General features: G+C 39.1%; 1 protein-coding gene across 1 annotated transcript in view; it reads left to right on the top strand.

Annotated features, from left to right (window-relative positions):
* Window positions 1-6,554: 6,554 nt before the first annotated feature.
* cpne4b (copine IVb) overlaps window positions 6,555-19,445 on the top strand; it is a 99,188-nt gene continuing 86,297 nt past the window's right edge. Inside the window, exons 1-2 of the mRNA XM_022665340.2 lie at window positions 6,555-6,821; window positions 13,629-13,806. Of these exons, the coding sequence (XP_022521061.2) occupies window positions 13,636-13,806 (171 nt within the window). The 5' untranslated portion in view covers window positions 6,555-6,821; window positions 13,629-13,635. The remainder of the gene's footprint in view (window positions 6,822-13,628; window positions 13,807-19,445) is intronic.

Genomic DNA, 19,445 nt, shown 5'->3' with positions numbered 1-19,445 from the left:
CCCATTTTTCTGCGCTAGAAATGCGCACCCTCTCCACTTTTAGACTCTTTTGTGCGTTTTTCTGTGCTATAAATGCGCACTCTCTCCGCTTTTAGACTCTTTGTCCTGTTTTTCTGCGCTAAATCTTCACTCTCTCCGCTTGTAGACTCTTTGGCCCGTTTTTCTGCGCTAGAAATGCGCACTCTCTCCACTTTTAGACTCTTTTGTGCGTTTTTCTGTGCTATAAATGCGCACTCTCTCCGCTTTTAGACTCTTTGTCCTGTTTTTCTGCGCTAAATCTTCACTCTCTCCGCTTGTAGACTCTTTGGCCCGTTTTTCTGCTCTAGAAATGCGCACTCTCTCCGATTTTAGACTCTTTGGCCCGTTTTTCTGCGCAAAAAATGTGCACTCTCTCCGCTTTTAGACTCTTTGGCCCGTTTTTCTGCGCTAGAAATGCGCACCCTCTCCGCTTTTAGACTCTTTGGCCCGTTTTTCTGCGCTAGAAATGCGCACTCTCTCTGCTTTTAGACTCTTTTGCCCGTTTTTCTGCACTAGAAATGCACACCCTCTCCGCTTTTAGACTCTTTGGCCCGTTTCTGACACCTAGCGTTCAAACTTTGAATCTCACATTATAAAAACCTGCTTAACAGCGGGCCAACTTTTATTCTATTTCTAAAATACCTCGCGGGCCGCTCCAAAAAAGGAAACGGGCCGCAAATGACCCGTGGGCCGTAGTTTGGACACCCCTGTTCTAAATCCTTTATCTATGATCCAAAGGTAGATATTTATAATAGTGAACCTTTCATCAGAGTCATCAGAATAAACAGTTCTTTAGTCATCGATTATGAACAAGTCAGTCTAAATGATTATATATTTAATCATCTTTCAGTTTACTCTATAAGGACTTTACAAAATAAAAGTTTTGATGTCTGAGTGAGAATTATAAAAAAAAAATTGCACTTTTTCTTATGAATCATAAATCAGTTTCAGCAGTACAAAATTATGCATTACTGTTTATGAGAACCTGACTACAAGAAATTGAACAGAATTCACTTTTATGATTTTACTGTTTATACAGTAATTTATTGACAGATTATGTCATTTTACCACAGAACAGACATCGTGTTTCATCAGGTTAAAACTCAGCTTAGTTTCACTTTATTTCAGTTTCATTATGTTACATTCCAGAATTACAACATGACTTTTATGAATTACATTCATTATTATTCTGAACACGATACAGTTATTCCTAATTTCTGTACTGTATATCATTATAAATTGATCAATCATAACATTATGACCGCCTGCTTGTTTCTACATCCATTATCCATTTTTCAGCTCCACTGAGCGAATAGGAGCACTTTAGTTACTCATTAATTCAGGAGATATTTACCAGAAAAAAAATTCTAATAAAAATGTATAAAATCTGCTTTACAGGCTCTGATAACATAACTAGTTTAACTGAATTGAATGTAAGAATGAATGCAGTGAACTAATGGTGTGCTGTTCTGGTAGGTAAGCCAGTTCAGCAGAATAATGTATGATATCTTGTGACTGTCACGTCTTGTGCTGTTAGCTCCTCTGTCCCTTCCACACCCAGCTCTAACGGAGGTTCTCAGGTCAACAACTACATTACCCAGAATGCACCACCCGCTGACATCACGCACTCACCTGATCACGTGACACCTCACCTGCTTCCTCCAGGAAGTCCTGAATACTGATTACTGGCACTATAAAAGAGCACTCCACACAAACACCCACGCCGCGTATTGTAGGTTCTCCTCTTTACAAAGCGTTCTATATCTCTTGTCTCAGTTTATCTTGTGTATGACCTTGCTTTTGTTTTCTCTACGCCGATTATTGCCTTTGCCTCTGATATTGGATTGCTTGTGTATTACCTGGACTGTGTTTTCACTACTGCCTCTTGGATTACCTCTGACATTGGATCTCTCGTGTATGAACTCTGGACTGTCTCTCGTTTATGGTATGGTTTTGTCTTCATTGCTCTGGTTTCTGGTGATTACCCATTTTCTGTATCAACCACGTCTTACATCTGTTTATTTTTATAATAAACGTATTGTTTTATCAGTATCTGCACGTGTCTGCAATTCTGTGCTCACCATGACAGTGACAGAATCAATTGATAGTTTGTAAAAAAAAAGCAAACAGTTGTACAAAATAATTTCCTTTTTGTATAAAATAAATGAGAAATTGCTTCTCTGATGAGCACAAATGACTAGATGATGTGCAGATTGAACATGCTCTGAAGCAACCGAGAAAAACTGTAATCATGACTGTATGTAGGAGATTAACAGTAAGAAATTGGATTGTAATCAAAAATTCTGAGGAATATTCTTTTACTGTGTTGTTTGCACTGCAAAAATCTGACAGAAATTCAGGAAAGACAGACAACTGTTTGGCAGCACTCTATACATAACACAAAGCAAAAACTACAAAATTATAAACTTACTCTAAACATTTAAAACAACCTGAGACAAAAAACAACTTAAGGAATTATATGCATTGGGCGCATGCGCACGCAGCGACCGGCAGGGTGAAGTTGGCGTCCTCGTGGTCTGGTGTTTTTAGTGTTTTAATTGTTTGTTTTTGTGTTTTTAAGTTATCTTAGAAGTCCTGTGCAGAAAAATTGGTATGAGAAAGCCCTAGATGAGTTTTTCTGATACAAAATGGATCTTTGTTATTCGGCTGCCCTATGGATTTTGTTCTACCTACTGCTGGCCTATGATGTGGAGGGAGTCGTTCTCCAGGACAGGATTCGGTACACCAGAGATAAACTCCTGCAACTGAACAGAGTGAGCGTAGATGGCGTGACAGGGACTACGCTACAGCTACCAGACTGTGTTCGGAAAGATTCTCAGGGAGTCTGTGGAGGAGCGAGGTATAAGCAGAGGAAACGAGGTAAACGGGGCGGCGTGAGGTTACGTCTGAGGAGACAGCGGCTCGCACGATTCCCCCTGCCCTCCATGATCCTGGGAAATGTTCGGTCTATAAGGAATAAAGTGGATGAATTGCAGGGAAATGTTCGCTACCAGAAGGATTTTAAAAACTGCTGCGTTATGGCCTTTACAGAGACGTGGTTAACTGAGCTGGATCAGAATAACGACTTGGCCTTAGACGGGTTCGGAGAGCCATTGCGACTGGATCGACAGGCTGAAGTGACGGGAAAATCTCAAGGCGGTGGGGTATGTTTATATCTGAACAAACGATACTGTAGTGCTGCGACTGTCAGAGAACGCATATGCACGCCAGATATTGAACTGCTATCCATATCGATACGTCCCTTCTTTCTGCCACGTGAATTTCCACAACTTTTTATAACAGTTGTGTATATTCATCCCAAGGCAGATGCTGGTTCTGCCTCTAGTACTATCTATGACGTCGTACAAAAACTGCAGGCGATCTCTCCAGATGCCCCAAATTTCATACTGGGTGATTTTAACCAGGTTTTACTTAAAAAAACTTTGAAGAACTTTTATCAATATGTGTCGTGTCCAACCAGACATGGTAAGATATTGGATCAGTGTTATGGATCAGTTAAGGATGCTTACAAGTCCCTCCCCTTACCCCCTTTGGGTTTAGCTGATCATAACTGTGTGCATCTATTGCCCATATATAAGACTGTGTTAAAGAGGGAAAAAGCACAGATAAAGGAATTTAAACACTGGACGGATGAATCTGTACTTTGCTTGCAGGAATGTTTTAACTGTACAGAGTGGGATGTTTTTAAAGAATCCTGTGGAGATGATTTGGATGAACTGGTTGATGTTACATGTTCTTATATGTCATTTTGTAGAGATATGATTATACCATGCAAGCAGGTAAAAACATACCCTAACAATAGACCATGGATGAACAAAGCAGTGAGTCTCAGTCTGGAGAAAAAGAGACATGCTTTTAAATTAGGAACCACTTCTGATTTGAGTGTGGCAAATAAGGAGTTAAAAAATTGAAATTTTAAAAGCAAAACAGAACTATAAAAATGAGTTGGAGAAAAAAATGGCGGCAAACGATCTTGGTTCAGCCTGGTCTAGTATGAAAACTATAGCAGGTCCTAAGGAGACAGGGAGAAGTAAAAAGGTTACGTTGGAAGGTTTTAATTCGGATACTGAGCTGGCAAATGCGTTTAATCATTTTTACAACCGTTTCGATGCATTTGACTTTGCAAACGAAGTCCAGGGTTTGAGAGGACAATTGGCAAATGATCAGAATTTCTTGATAGACCTGGAGCAAGTACACAAGGCCTTTCTCTCTGTAAGGGTGAAGAAGAGTTATGGGCCTGATAATGTTTGTGGGAGCCTACTCAAAAGTTGTGCTAGAGAACTGAGCCCTGTGTTTCATTATATTTTTAATAAGTCTTTACAGACACAGCATGTACCTACGGTGTGGAAGGATGCAGTAGTGGTCCCTGTTCCAAAATTAAGTTGCCCAAAAACTTTTAATGATTTTAGACCAGTTGCTCTTACGTCAGTTGTAATGAAAACATTTGAGAAATTGATAAGGTCTGAAATCTTAAGAAAAACTGTACATAAACTTGACCCCATGCAGTTTGCCTATAGGCCGCAAAGAGGAGTGGAAGACGCTACAGTGACATTGCTTCATTTATTGTTTCAACATCTGGAGGAGAAAGGATCTCATGCTAGAATTTTATTTGCAGATTTTTCTTCTGCTTTTAACACAATCCAACCCCATATTCTGATCGCAAGGCTTCTAGAACAATTTGATTTGGGTCATAATCTTGTGGGTTGGATCCTTGATTTTTTAATTAATAGGACACAAAGAGTGAGGGTAAACGGGAATTTATCAGATAATATCTGCTCCTCAACTGGCTCTCCACAGGGATGTGTGCTTTCACCTTTATTATTTATCCTGTATACTAACGAATGCCAGAGCAGGTGGGACAATAGGACTATTCTGAAATATGCAGATGACACAGTAATTGTTAGCCAGCTACAGGGTGAGGAGCACAACCACGGTCCAGTTATTAATGATTTTGTAGAGTGGTGTGAAAAGTCCTATCTCCAATTAAATGTATCGAAGACCAAAGATATGGTAATTGATTTTAGACGACATGACCACACACAGGAGGCTACAGTTATTAATGGTCAGATAGTAGAATGTGTACAACACTATAAATATCTTGGTACAGTAATTGATTCTAAATTGAATTTTGAAGCAAACACAGAGGCGGTGTGTAAAAAGGGGCAGCAGCGGTTGCATTGTCTGAGAAAACTGAACTACTTCCACGTTGATAAGACGATGATGACTTTATTTTATCAGGCTTTTATCGAACCAGTTTTAGCTTTTTCCATGGTTGCATGGTTTGGTAATTTGCCATTTAAAAAGAGGAAGGGCTTGAATCAGATCGTAAAATGGGCAAGTAAGCTGATTGGTAAGCCGCTACTCAGCGTGGAATCCTTGTATGGCAGACAGTTAAAGCGGGTAACTGGTGCAATTTTGGGGGATACTGCTCATCCCCTGCATAGTGAATTTAGGTCACTCCCATCTGGTCAGAGGTTTAGAGTACCAAGATGTAGAACAAAACGATACAAAGACAGTTTTATCCCTGCAGCAATAACACAAGCAAATAGAACAAATAAGGCACAGAGACTTTAAGAAACTGTAAAGATATTTGTGCTATGTGTAAGTCTGTGTTTGTTTAGCTTATTGTATGTTTTGCCTGTTTTGCTTATTGTATGTTTTGTTTTTGTTTTGCTTATTATATGTTGTGGTTGTTTTTGGTAAATTTTCTTTTTGTAACAAGATGCTGCTTCACATACTGTAAACCAAATTTACCTTTGGGTATAAATAAACTAACCTAACCTAACCTAACCCTAACCTTCTTTCTTTTTTATACATTCTGACGCTCCTCTCTGTTGGGCCACATGTTTTCATTCACGTTACACTGAATATCATCCCTTGTAATGCAGCGTGGAAAAAATCTCCAAATTCGCAAATTTACCTAATTAACTGAAAGGTAGGATTCACCTGAGGACAATTTCATTAATTTAGGATAAATTACCAAAATTTACCATAAAAGTTTCATAGATATGTATAAATTATGCCTGAGAGATCATGAAGACGTGTTCAGCACTTTTGCATGTAATGACCTAAAGCCTAATAGTTTTGTAGGGTAAGACAATTCAACAGATAATCAGCTCATTACATTTTGATGAGCACGACATAAGCAATGGATAATGTGAAAAAAAAACAGCTGAAAATTGTATTTAACCATTTGCTTGAATGACAAACGCATTTGCAAAATGAGAAACACAATGAGAAATGCAATAATAATGTGCGCAAGTGACGCGGAAATATGGAGATTGAATGAACAATTTTGGGAGTTTCAATTCTGATCTGAGAAATGAATAAAATCGACTGAGAAAAACTGTAATCAGATAAATCGGACTGTGCGCTCTGTGCGCTGCGTGTGATTGCCGCTGTGGGCCGGCAGTGGGCGGTGTTGCTCCGTGTTGCGGGGCGGGGCGGTGCGGGAGTAGCGGTGAGGGTGCGGGGTGAGCGGTGAGTGGGAGGTGGCGGTGCAGGTACCGGGGGGGTGGTGTAGGGGGTGTTGCTGGGAGGCTCGGCTGCAGTCCGGAGCAGCAGCCCCGCAGACCCGCTCTCCCCGCGGCTGCAGCTCAGTCCGCGCGGCGCCGGGGAATGGACGCACCGCTGCCGGCGGATCATGAACCAAGAGCGCCGAACCGCCGGAACCATCGGAACCACCCGAACCCTCAGAACCACCCGAACTACCCTCGGAACCCCGGACCCGGCTCCCGCTCAGCTCTGAAGAAGTTTGGGATTATCTGACTCTCTGACTGCGGGTAAGTTCAGCTCCTCTCCCGGTAGAACCAGAACCGAACCACGGGAGGATGGAGAGATGTGCGGACGGGAGAGACTCAGTGTTTGGGGGTACAGCAGGTGTTGTGTATATGAGGTTATATAATTGTGATCTACCTGTCCGATACAGCACAGGCTTTAAAACTCAATTTAATCACTTATTTACACCTAATATAGAATAATAATATACAATTACTAAAAGATATATACTACTAAAAAGGTGAATGAATAATTTTTTTAAACAATTAATCATGAATTTATAGATGTTAAAAATAATTTAACTAATGTGAAATCAATAAATTAGTCAAAGCCATAAGAGAACCTTAGCAATACAAGTATACAACTTGTTCTAGTGTTTAGCAATAATTAGCAAATGTCATTTTTCCATATTAATAATATAAAAAAGGATAATTGTAATTATTTACAGTGTTGGATTTTACAGTAAGAATTATTTGTATAAAGTGTTGTATAATATTTCACTAATAAGAAGGTGAGAAATATGAATAATGTTTTATATAGTTTAATAATAGCAGATTTATTTTATTTTTAAGAATTAGTCACTGTGTGTAATGTATGAATAACCGAGAAATATATTTATAGAGAACAACCAAAATAACCAACTTCACAATGCAAAAAACAACAAGAGATTATAAAAATTATGACAAAAATTACAAATATATATTAATGACTGAACATATCACAATTTGAGCAACAAAAGAACAAAACAGCAAAAATAAATCAAGTTCATGTTCATTTAGAAACAACAATACTAATGTTTTAAGAGTTCAGAAATCAATATTTAGTGGAATAACCCGATTTTTATTCACAGATGTCTTGGCATCATGCTCTCTTCCACCAGTCTTACACACTGCTTTTGGCTGACCTTATGTTTATTACACTCCTGGTGTAAAAATTTAAGCAGTTCAGTTTTTCAATGGGTCTCAGGTCTGGAGATTGACTGTAAACCCATTGGAATAGTATAAAATGTGTATATTTTCCCCCGATGATATCTGAAGAGATAAACTTTAATTATAGACACTATATAACTATAGTAACACGCTGTTTAAGAATCTGCAGTGTATTTTATTCATATCTAATTTCTGGGTTATCTGTTGGGTTAAGCAGAGGTTCAGATGAACAGATGTTGGATGAACTCAGAAAATCAGTGTTGGGTTAACTAGCTGATGGACTTTGATAAACTCTAAATGATACCATACTTTGGGCTAATATCAGTCTTTTATATCTTATTTGATGTCATTATTCACTCCTTAAGCTATAGACCAGCTACCAAGCAAAATTAAGCTAAAAATCCATCCTCCCGATGCTGAAACCAACATAATATATCATTAATTATTGATATTATCAGTAGGGCTGCTCAATTAAGGCTAATTTATAAACAATATAATCATAGATATGTTGGTCAGTATTGAAATTTAACCATGGATTTCCTTACATAATGACATAATCTGACATTATGCAATTTTAACAGATATGTTTTAAAATGTTTCTAAATTTCCTGATAAAAAACATCTTCAGTATAGAGAAATAGATCGTTTGTTTGGCCGTTTTTTAACTTTCTTAAACCATAAATACAGTACCAGTCAAAAGTTTGAACAAACCTTAAATTCAGTGTTTTTTATTAATGAAAAAAATATTTAGTTAAACAATCCAGCATATGTTTATATTTAAGATATGATTCCGTATGTGTTCCTTCATAAACTTCAGTATTCATTTACTATATATATTATATATATATTGTTTCATATGTATGTATATAAGATTGTATTATATCATTTACATTTATCTTTAAATTCTGGTACAATATAAAGATTTATATTATCAGCATATTGTAGCTCAAACTTACATAATATGCTCTAATTTGTTTGGCTGGAAAATTGCAGAACTGGCAACCTAATTCTTGCTGTGTTTTCCATATGTTCACTAATAAGCCCCGCCTCCTGTTTTCTTATTGCTACATTCTTATCTTTGAATACAAAACAACTAGCCAATTACAGTGCAGCTTTGTTTTTTTCCCATCTGTTTTCTGATAAGCCCCGCCTCCTGTTCTACTATTGCTACGTTCTTATATTTATTTACTTAACAACTAGCCAATTACAGTGCAGCTGATTTCTAATGTTTACTAATAAGCCCCGCCTCCTTTTCTCCTATTGCTACATTCTTATCTTTGAACACAAAACAACTAGCCAATTACAGTGCAGCTGATTTCTAATGTTTACTAATAAGCCCCGCCTCCTTTTCTCCTAATGCTACATTTTTATCTTTGAACAACAAACAACTAGCCAATTACAGTGCAGCTATGTTTTTGCCTCCTGTTCTCTAATAAGCCCCGCCTCCTGGGCTTCTATTGCTACATTCTTATCTATGAATACTAAACAACTAGTTAATTACAGTACAGCTGATTTCTAATGTTTACTAATAAGCCCCGCCTCCTTTTCTCCTATTGCTACATTCTTATCTTTGAACACAAAACAACTAGCCAATTACAGTGCAGCTGCTTTCTAATGTTTACTAATAAGCCCCGCCTCCTTTTCTCCTATTGCTACATTCTTATCTTTGAACACAAAACAACTAGCAAATTACAGTGCAGCTATGTTTTTTGCCTCCTGTTCTCTAATAAGCCCCGCCTCCTGGGCTTTTATTGCTACATTCTTATCTATGAATACTTAACTTCTAGCCAGTTACAGCGCAGCTGTACTTTTTTTTCTCCATCTGTTTTCTAATAAGCCCTGCCTCCTGTTCTACTATTGCTACATTTTTATTTTGAATACTAAAAAACTAGCCAATAACAGTACAGCTGTTTTCTCATGTTTTCTAATAAGCCCCACCTCCTGCACTATGAATACTGCATTCTCAACTTTAAATACAAAACAACTATCCAATGAGAGTGCAGCTTGTTTTTTTTTCTCCATCTGTTGTATAATAGGCCCCGCCTCCTGCTCTACTATTGCTACATTCTTATCTTTAAATACTAAACAAATAGCCAATTAGAGTCCTTTTTTTCTCCACCCTTTTTCTAATAAGCCCCGCCTCCCGTTCTACTATTACTACATTCTTATCTTTGAATACTAAAGAACTAACCAATTAGAGTCCAGCTTTGTGTTTTTTTTCTCCTTCTGTTTTGTAATAAGCCCCGCCTCCTGTTCTACTAATACTACACTCTTACCCTTAAGTCCTAAACAACCAGCCAATTACTGTGCAGCTTTGTTTTTTTTATCCACCCTTTTTCTAATAAGCCCCACCCCCTGTTCTACTATTGCTACATTCTCATCTTTGAATACTAAAAAACTAGCCAATTAGAGCCCAGATTTGTGTTTTTTTCTCCATCTGTTTTCTAATAAGCCCCGCCTCCTGATCTACTAATGCTACACTCTTACTCTTAAGTACTAAACAACTAGCCAATTACATTGCAGCTTTGTTTTTCCCCCACCTTTTTCTAACAAGCCCCGCCCCCTGTTCTACCATTGCTAAATTCTTATCTTTGATTACTTAACAACTAGCCAATTAGAGTGCAGTGTTGTTTTTTTCATCTGTTATGTGATAAGCCCCGCCTTTTCTTTTACTATTGCTGTATTCTTACATTCTTTGAATGCTAAATGATAAGCCAATTACAGTGCATCTGTTTTCTCATGTTTACTAATAAGCTCCGCCTCCTGCACTATGAATGGCACTAATAATACTTACTCTACATTTGAATACAAAACATCGAGCCAGTTACTGCAGATATACAGAGAAAAAAGGAGCGAGAGTAAGATAACACCAGCCAATGATAATGCAGTGTGGGAGGAGCTTATCTGTAGACAGGAGGCGGGTCAGGTTGGGGGCGTGGCCGAGCTCCAGATGTGTGAAATGAACAGCTGTGTGAGGTCAGATTGAGGAACCCTTGTTTCTAATGAAGTGTCTCTCCGGCGTCTCGGTGTCAAAAGTGTGATTTCATCTAAAAATAACCAAAAAACTGGAAGCTAGCGGGGCTGCGGACGGCGGGGACGCTCGGGGACGCATGAATAATTGAGCGTCGGAGCGCAGGGGACGCTCGCTCGACGCTGTACGGTATTCAGGTCAGGTCTGCGAGCCGTGTTCCCGGGAACAGGGGTCCGGCGGGACCGCCCTGTGCTCGTTCTGTGCGCTGCCGGCGGTGTTAGCGAGATGCTACAGTGTGAGGATCTGCTGTTAGAGACAGAAACCGGTGTGAATCTTCAGCCCACCTGTCCTGTAGACCATCCCTGGCTGGCTCAGAGCTGCAGGTGCATGCTGGGATGGGCGGAGCAGTGCTGTTTTATCAGTGTTTTGCTGTATCACAGTGTTTTTTGTACGATGGTACAATGTTTCACAGTGCTCACGCCTCATTACATTTAAAATAACAAAGCTTCCTATAAACACTCCAAACACCAAAAAAACTATCCAGCCAGCATTTTTGAGGCTCCTCCCTTATTGTGAGGTCATCAATAAACCAGGAAACCTACATAGAACTGCCCTGGCTCCACCCCTCACCCGTCAAAACCCCTACCAGAGCCTCACCCACCAAATCAGTCGAAGAAACGCAATTTCGACGATCAACACAGCAGGATTAGCCATCAGACTATTTCTGAGGGAGGGATCTATACCTACTGTCTGTGGCAATTCAGCAGATGAGGGAGATGTAAGAGAGATGTAGATACTGTATAGACTGCATGCGCAGGTATAGATTGGTGGTGGATTGGTTTAATTTTCATTTTCGATTGAGATTACACTGTTCGTGATTGGCCACCGTGGTTGTGATGGTTGTCTTTAGAACGTGATTGTAAAGCATCCATATGGTATAAGTATAACTTCCATCCAGCCGTTTGGATGCTACTCCCTTAATGTGACATCACAATAAACCAGGAAACCTACATAGAACCACCCTGTCTGTGACGGATGTGTACGTTGATAGCTAGTTGCCCCTCACTGACTATGTGCTCCGATCAGAGAACAGCTGCGACTTCAGGTGATATTGAGAGCTTTATTGATTTCCAGGTATTAAAGTGGCTTCTTCAATGAAGTGTTGCATACATATTCAATGATACAGAATTTGTGTGCATTACAGAGTGAGTATGTTTGGGTGTGTGTGTGTGTGTGTGTTTGTGTGTTTGTGTGGTCTCTGTAACATAAACATATACAGAGAGATAATTAGAAATTGTATAAACCCAATTCTACATTATATTAAATTATGCAAACATGCAGTAATAATATCAAAACACACATCAAGTTACATAAACAATATATATATATATATATATATAATAACGTAATTGCACCAAAGTAACATTAATATGACAAGAAAACCAAATTACTGCAAGTGGCTAGTAATATCAAATAATATAAGTGAAATCTAGGCACTCATAGGGTTAAATAAGAGAAAATTCAAGTGCAGTACCTATAGTAGCCAACGGGTGGCGCTTCAAAGACACAAATGACAGAAGCGGTATTGCCGCCATAGAGTCTAGCCTGTCTAGCCTGTTCACGTGAACAACACATGGCGCCATAGGTAGGCTACAGCAAATACAATATTTAGAAGCTAAATAATGCCTCAAACAGCCACAGAACGGTGGAAATAACACCACAGGTAGAAAATACCGCTAAAGCACTCTCAAACCCAACTATTCATGTAACTTTAACCCCAAAGTAAGCATTTAGCAATGCATTTAAGGAATAGATCATTTTCCCATTGAAATGAATGGGAGCTCGCGGTAAACTTAAAGTTACCCGGTTACTGGACTAAACAGCATGTAAATAACACAAGCAGATGACACAACATAAATACAGGTCAAAACAAAGTACTTACATTGTCATCAACGCACACATACACACAAAAAGGGGGTACTATTTCAACAAGATGCTGGAGCAAACGGCAAGTGTCTGCCAGCCAAGCACACTGAAACTTAAAGTCATGCATGCACGCAAGTGTGTGGTACGTCGCTGACGTCACCGCGCTGACTCCAGCAGGGAGTTTTCCACACTGTCTCCACCCCTCACCTGTCAACCCCCACCAGAGCCGCACCCACTAGATCATTTGAAGAAACGCTATTTCGTACACACCAGGATTAGCCAGCAGACTTCTTCTGAGGGAGGGATCTATACCAACTCTCTGTGGCAAGTCATCAGATGAGGGAGATATAAGTATTAAGGTAAAAAGTTTAAAACTGTATGCCCAGATAACTTCCTTCATTCAGTGCCTAAATGTCTTATTTCTCAAATGGCAACAATGTGATGCAGAGCTTTCTATAGATAAATCCATCCAGGTTTTTTGATGCTCCTCCCTTATTGTGAGGTCATCAATAAATACATACATACATAGAACCATCCTGGCTCCACCCCTTACCTGTCAAAACCCCCACCAGAGCCCAGCCCACTAGATCAATCGAAGAAACGCCATTTCATTCATTTCGGTTGAGAACCTCAGGCATACAATCTACACAGCAGGATAAGCCATCAGACTTCTTCTTAGGAAGGGATCTATAGCTACTGTCCGTGGCAAGTCAGCAGATGAGGGAGATGTAAGGGAGATGTAAGGGAGATGTAGGTACTGTAAGGACTGTATGCCCAGATATAGATTGTCTACCTCAGTCCTCGGTAGACAGAGGTGGACAGTTGTTTCCGGTCGAGAGTATGCTGTTCTTGATTGACTGCTGTGATTGTGATGTAGAACGAGATTGTAGTTTTCCGTACTCTCCCAGCGTTTTTTTGAGTTGAGGTTACGTATTGCCCAGCTATTATCCTCACTGTTCCTAATGTTTTGGTTCTTTGTTTTCCAGCTTAAAAATGAGTAATATCTACGAGTCTGCGGCCGAGACGCTGGGCCTGTTTAACAGCCCCTGCCTGACTAAAGTGGAGCTTCGCGTGGCCTGTAAGGGCATATCGGACCGGGACGCCCTGTCCAAACCCGACCCCTGCGTGGTCCTGAAGATGCAGTCCCATGGACAGTGGTTTGAGGTAGGAACACTTATACTACAGGACTTTCAGGACGTTTTTACACCTGTAGTTGTGAAAGTTTCTATAATATGGATCAGTTGATGAGTTTGTCCATTTGTTTAAGTATTTCTCCCTCTGTTTGGTTTGTTTTCACACAGGCATAAAAACCTAAACACACCAAAATGTGATAGGACGGTCTTATTTTTTCAGCTCTGATCCGATTACAATATAAAACTGATATAAAACTGCCAATACCGATAGAAATACTGATACTTTTAGTTTAATATTAGTACTATGATTAAGGTTACATAATGAGGCTGAAACAGACCACACAGTCCTTTGAAGGGTAACGTTATACACAAGTGCATTTAATGGAAATGCATTCAAAAGTAATTTATTTGAAACACTTTATATACAAATATACAATAGTTTTCTTTCAAATTAAATATTTTAATTTGTATTAAATATTAAAAAAAAGACTAGACTATTTTTTGCACTGGTTGCGCTGGAGACTTTTATTTTGACATCTAGAGTAGTGGATAAGCTGCTAACCGGAGACGCTAACTGTACTTTCGAGCTGAATTAATCCCTGTTTTGTGTTTTTTAATAACAGATTAATTTATTAGTGCTGGTTAAAGTGAGGAGGATCTGTGGTTTGATATTAGATTTGGATTATGGCTTTAATTCACTTGAGTTAGTTACTTATTACATTTACAACGCCAGAATGCAGCTGTCGGCCCGATGCTAGCTAGGCTAACAGAATGCAGATGTTAATGGAGATGGCTAACGGCTAACTGGCGATGCTAACTGTATATCTGAACTAAATTAATCTCTGTGTTTAATAACAGATGGGTGTGTTTGTGCTGGTTAGTGTTTGTAGATGCTGTGATTTTATAGGATATGTGGATTATGACTATAGTTTACTCCAGTCTGTAGTTAATGTAATACCTTTACAACAACAGAATGCAGTTTTCAGCTAAAGTTACTCAGTCAGCCTCAGACTGAAGCTGCTGGGGGTTTAGGGTAAACTGTGGAACTGGAATCCGGATCAATGATGTGTTTCGTGTTAATGTTACAGCGGGTTTATTGTCCAGTTCAAGCTGTGGACTGGAATATGGATTGGTAAGTCGATATACGATATGTTAAATTACGTCAATATCGACCCCGATACCGATATTGTATTGGATCGTGTTTTTAATGGGACGTACAGCACATGTGTGAGCAGTGAACGAAGCACATACTGTGCCCTTAGTGTGTAAACAGCATGGAGCAGCAGCAGAGAGAGCGTTTGTTCATAGCTGTGGTATCTAATTAGTGTTATCTGGCTAATATATCAGATTAATCTGCACTTTATCATCAGTTTAGCTCAATAAAAAGAAGTATATTTAATATCTGGGTCAGATCGAGACCAGATCAAGTTCTCACCACAAGAGAACCGCTCCAGAATTAGTTTGTTTTGATTACTGTGTTCATACCTGCTCAATCAAACAAACAAGCCAGAGTCAGTGTTCAGTAACCGAACCAAACAGTGTTGGTATAAAAACGCCCTTAAAAATGGTATCTGGTCATAATCAGACTGGTTATCTCACTGTTCACCAAAGAGTTTTTGATTTTTATGGGAAACAAGGTCATCATGGTCTGTCCAGACTCTAGGGGGCGCTGGAGGGGCAGGTGAGGAGCATAGTGGGTTATAGAGGCTACGATATGTTATAATGCTACTTATGCTACTTATTATTACCTTCCATCTGTAGTTTCTCTAGTATAAATCTCTAGTAAAGTATGATTACTTTAATTGTAGAGTTTCTACCTCGGTCTGGTTTGTTTTCACACAGGCACCCAAAACCTAAACTGCCAAAAAACCTAAAATGCTCCCCAACAAACCACACCAACACGTCGTCTCCTCTGATTGGTCAGAGCTGTTTGTCGCAGGAACAAGAAAGTAAATACAGGAAGAAGTTTCTGTGCTCCAGAGCAGCGAGTATACAGTAGTTGTGCAGTATAGAGTGAAGCTGCTTTAACACGGAATGCAGACAATTTGCTATTGCTCTATCAAATTTCAAAACTCTAAAATTGTTTTCAGTGAGTTGTTTAGCATAGTAAACGGAGTTGCGTTGGGTTGGATTTAAGCAGAGAGCCCTGCACATGTGGCGTACAGTGTGTTAACAGTTTAGCATTGAACAACAGCAGAGATTTGCATTAGTTAATAGCTGTAATTACTAGTAATTATTATCTGGGTAATAAATCTGGTTAAACTGCTCAAACATGATTAGTAATGTATAGCTCCACTTAAAAATGACGAGTTTCTTTGATTTTACCAAATTAAAAACCTCTGGAATATAATCAAGAGGAAGATGGATGATCACAAACCATCAAACCACCAAACTGAACTGCTTGATTTTTTACACCAGGAGTAAAGCAGCATAAAGTTATCCAAAAGCAGTGTGTAAGACTGGTGGAGGAGAACATGATGCCAAGATGCATGAAAAAAAAAACTGTGATTAAAAACCAACCAGGGTTATTCCACCAAATATTGATTATTTCTGAACTCTTAAAACTTTATGAATATGAACTTCTTGTTTTCTTTGTATTATTTGAGGTCTGAAAGCTCTGCATCTTTTTTGTTATTTCAGTCATTTCTCATTTTCTGTAAATAAATGCTGTAAATGAGAATATTTTTATTTAGGATTTAGGAGAAATGTTGTCTGTAGTTTATAGAATAAAACAACAATGTTCATTTTACTCAAACATAAACCTATAAATAACTAAATCAGAGACCCCCACCACCCCAACACACTTACACACACTTACACACTCCCGTATCAGCTGCTATCGTGTTACAGTGAATAATAAAGTGCAGAGTAATAGCTGAGATATTTTAAAGCTGCTCCGGATGAGTCCTACAGATAAATAAAGCAGAAATCAATAGACGTCAGCCTATACAATCTGTACACTGAGTATCAATAACTCCAGTCTCACTGTGGGAAATAAAGCAGAGGTCAGAATATACAATAAACACATTTTAAAGCCCGAATGCTGATAAAGAGATATCACAGTCAGAATTCTGAGATATTGGGCTATTCTTGGACACAGGCTAACTGTATTGTTGTTGATTCTATGAATATCATCTCTGTTAGACTCTATAAACATACTTGCAACACAATATAATGCATTCATAAGGCTGTATTTGCTATTTATAGGTTTATGTTTGAGTAAAATGAACATTGTTGTTTTATTCTATAAACTACAGACAACATTTCTCCCAAATTCCAAATAAAAATATTCTCATTTAGAGCATTTATTTACAGAAAATGAGAAATGTCTGAAATAACAAAAAAGATGCAGAGCTTTCAGACCTCAAATAATGCAAAGAAAACAAGTTCATATTCATAAAGTTTTAAGAGTTCAGAAATAATAAATATTTGGTGAAATAACTCTGGTTTTTAATCACAGTTTTTTTTTCATGCATCTTGGCATCATGTTCTCCTCCACCAGTCTTACACACTGCTTTTTGATAACTTTATGCTGCTTTACTCCTGGTGCAAAAATTCAAGTTTGATTTCTCTTGTGTATAACTGTTAATAGCTCCTTAATACATGCCAGTGTCTTCTACACTTTATAGTAAGAGCCTTTTTCAGATGTATAAGTATTAATAACACATTATTAAGTGGTCGTATGATATAGGTTTTAAAAAGAGAGCCTTTCTTATGTTTATAAGGGTAAATAACTCATAAATACACATAATAATTTAAATCGTCTGGTGCTTATAAGCATTAATAGCTCTTTAAATGAAAAAAAAAACTTTCATTAATAAGTGTTTTAGCTCATTATTAAATGGTAATATGTTTTGTATTAAACAATAAAAGTCGTGACTGTGCTTATAAGTGTTAATAACTGATTAATAAATGGGTATAGAGTGTCCAAAATTTTTGTTGGGGGCCAGAAGGAGAAATATATTTGAAGTCACGGGCCACAGACTCTGTAATAAAACAAATAATGAAATATACCACTTTAAATAATAATTTTTTCCTGATTATTTCATTTACACACCATTTTACTTGATTTACTATCTTTATCTTTAACAGTGTTGTGTAAACTAAGATTTTTCAAATTGATGTTTCATTTCATGATGTCTCTTTAATATTAAACTCCTCAATTACGGCAACTTTTAGACTATTTGGCCCGTTTTTCTGCGCTAGAAATGCGCAATCTCTCCGCTTTTAGACTCTTTGACCCGTTTTTCTGCGCTAGAAATGTGCACCCTCTCCGCTTTTAGACTCTTTGGCCCGTTTTTCTGCACTAGAAATGCGCACTCTCTCCGCTTTTAGACTCTTTGGCTGTTTTTCTGCGCTAGAAATGCGCACTCTCTCCACTTTTAGACTCTTTGGCCCCTTTTTCTGCGCTAGAAATGCGCACTCTCTCCGCTTTTAGACTCTTTGGCCCGTTTTTCTGCGCTAGAAATGCACACCCTCTCCACTTTTAGATTCTTTGGCCCATTTTTCTGCACTAGAAATGCGCACTCTCTCCGCTTTTAGACTCTTTGGCCCATTTTTCTGCGCTAGAAATGTGCACCCTCTCCGCTTTTAGACTCTTTGGCCCGTTTTTCTGCGCTAGAAATGCGCACCCTCTCCACTTTTAGATTCTTTGGCCCATTTTTCTGCACTAGAAATGCGCACTCTCTCCGCTTTTAGACTCTTTGGCCCGTTTTTCTGCGCTAGAAATGCGCACCCTCTCCACTTTTAGATTCTTTGGCCCGTTTTTCTGCACTAGAAATGCGCACTCTCTCCGCTTTTAGACTCTTTGGCCCGTTTTTCTGCGCTAGAAATCCGCACTCTCTCCGCTTTTAGACTCTTTGCCCCGTTTTTCTGCGCTAGAAATGTGCACCCTCTCCGCTTTTAGACTCTTTGGCCCGTTTTTCTGCACTAGAAATGCGCACTCTCTCCGCTTTTAGACTCTTTGGCTGTTTTTCTGCACTAGAAATGCGCACCCTCTCCGCTTTAAGACTCTTTGCCCCATTTTTCTGCGCTAGAAATGCGCACCCTCTCCACTTTTAGATTCTTTGGCCCGTTTTTCTGCACTAGAAATGCGCACTCTCTCCGCTTTTAGACTCTTTGGCCCGTTTTTCTGCACTAGAAATACGCACCCTCTCCACTTTTAGATTCTTTGGCCCGTTTTTCTGCACTAGAAATGCGCACCCTCTCCACTTTTAGTATCTTTGGCCCGTTTTTCTGCGCTAGAAATGCGCACCCTCTCCACTTTTAGATTCTTTGGCCCGTTTTTCTGCACTAGAAATGCGCACTCTCTCCGCTTTTAGACTCTTTGGCCCGTTTTTCTGCGCTAGAAATGCGCACCCTCTCCACTTTTAGATTCTTTGGCCCGTTTTTCTGCACTAGAAATGCGCACTCTCTCCGCTTTTAGATTCTTTGGCCTGTTTTTTTGCGCTAGAAATGCGCACCCTCTCCACTTTTAGATTCTTTGGCCCGTTTTTCTGCACTAGAAATGCGCACTCTCTCCCCTTTTAGATTCTTTGGCCCGTTTTTTTGCACTAGAAATGTGCACCCTCTCCACTTTAAGACTCTTTGCCCCGTTTTTCTGCGCTAGAAATGTGCACCCTCTCCGCTTTTAGACTCTTTGGCCCGTTTTTCTGCGCTAGAAATGCGCAC

Source organism: Astyanax mexicanus, chromosome 3 (genome assembly GCF_023375975.1).
Source record: "Astyanax mexicanus isolate ESR-SI-001 chromosome 3, AstMex3_surface, whole genome shotgun sequence".
Lineage (NCBI taxonomy): Eukaryota > Metazoa > Chordata > Actinopteri > Characiformes > Acestrorhamphidae > Astyanax > Astyanax mexicanus.
This window is presented reverse-complemented; position numbering and strand designations above follow the sequence as displayed.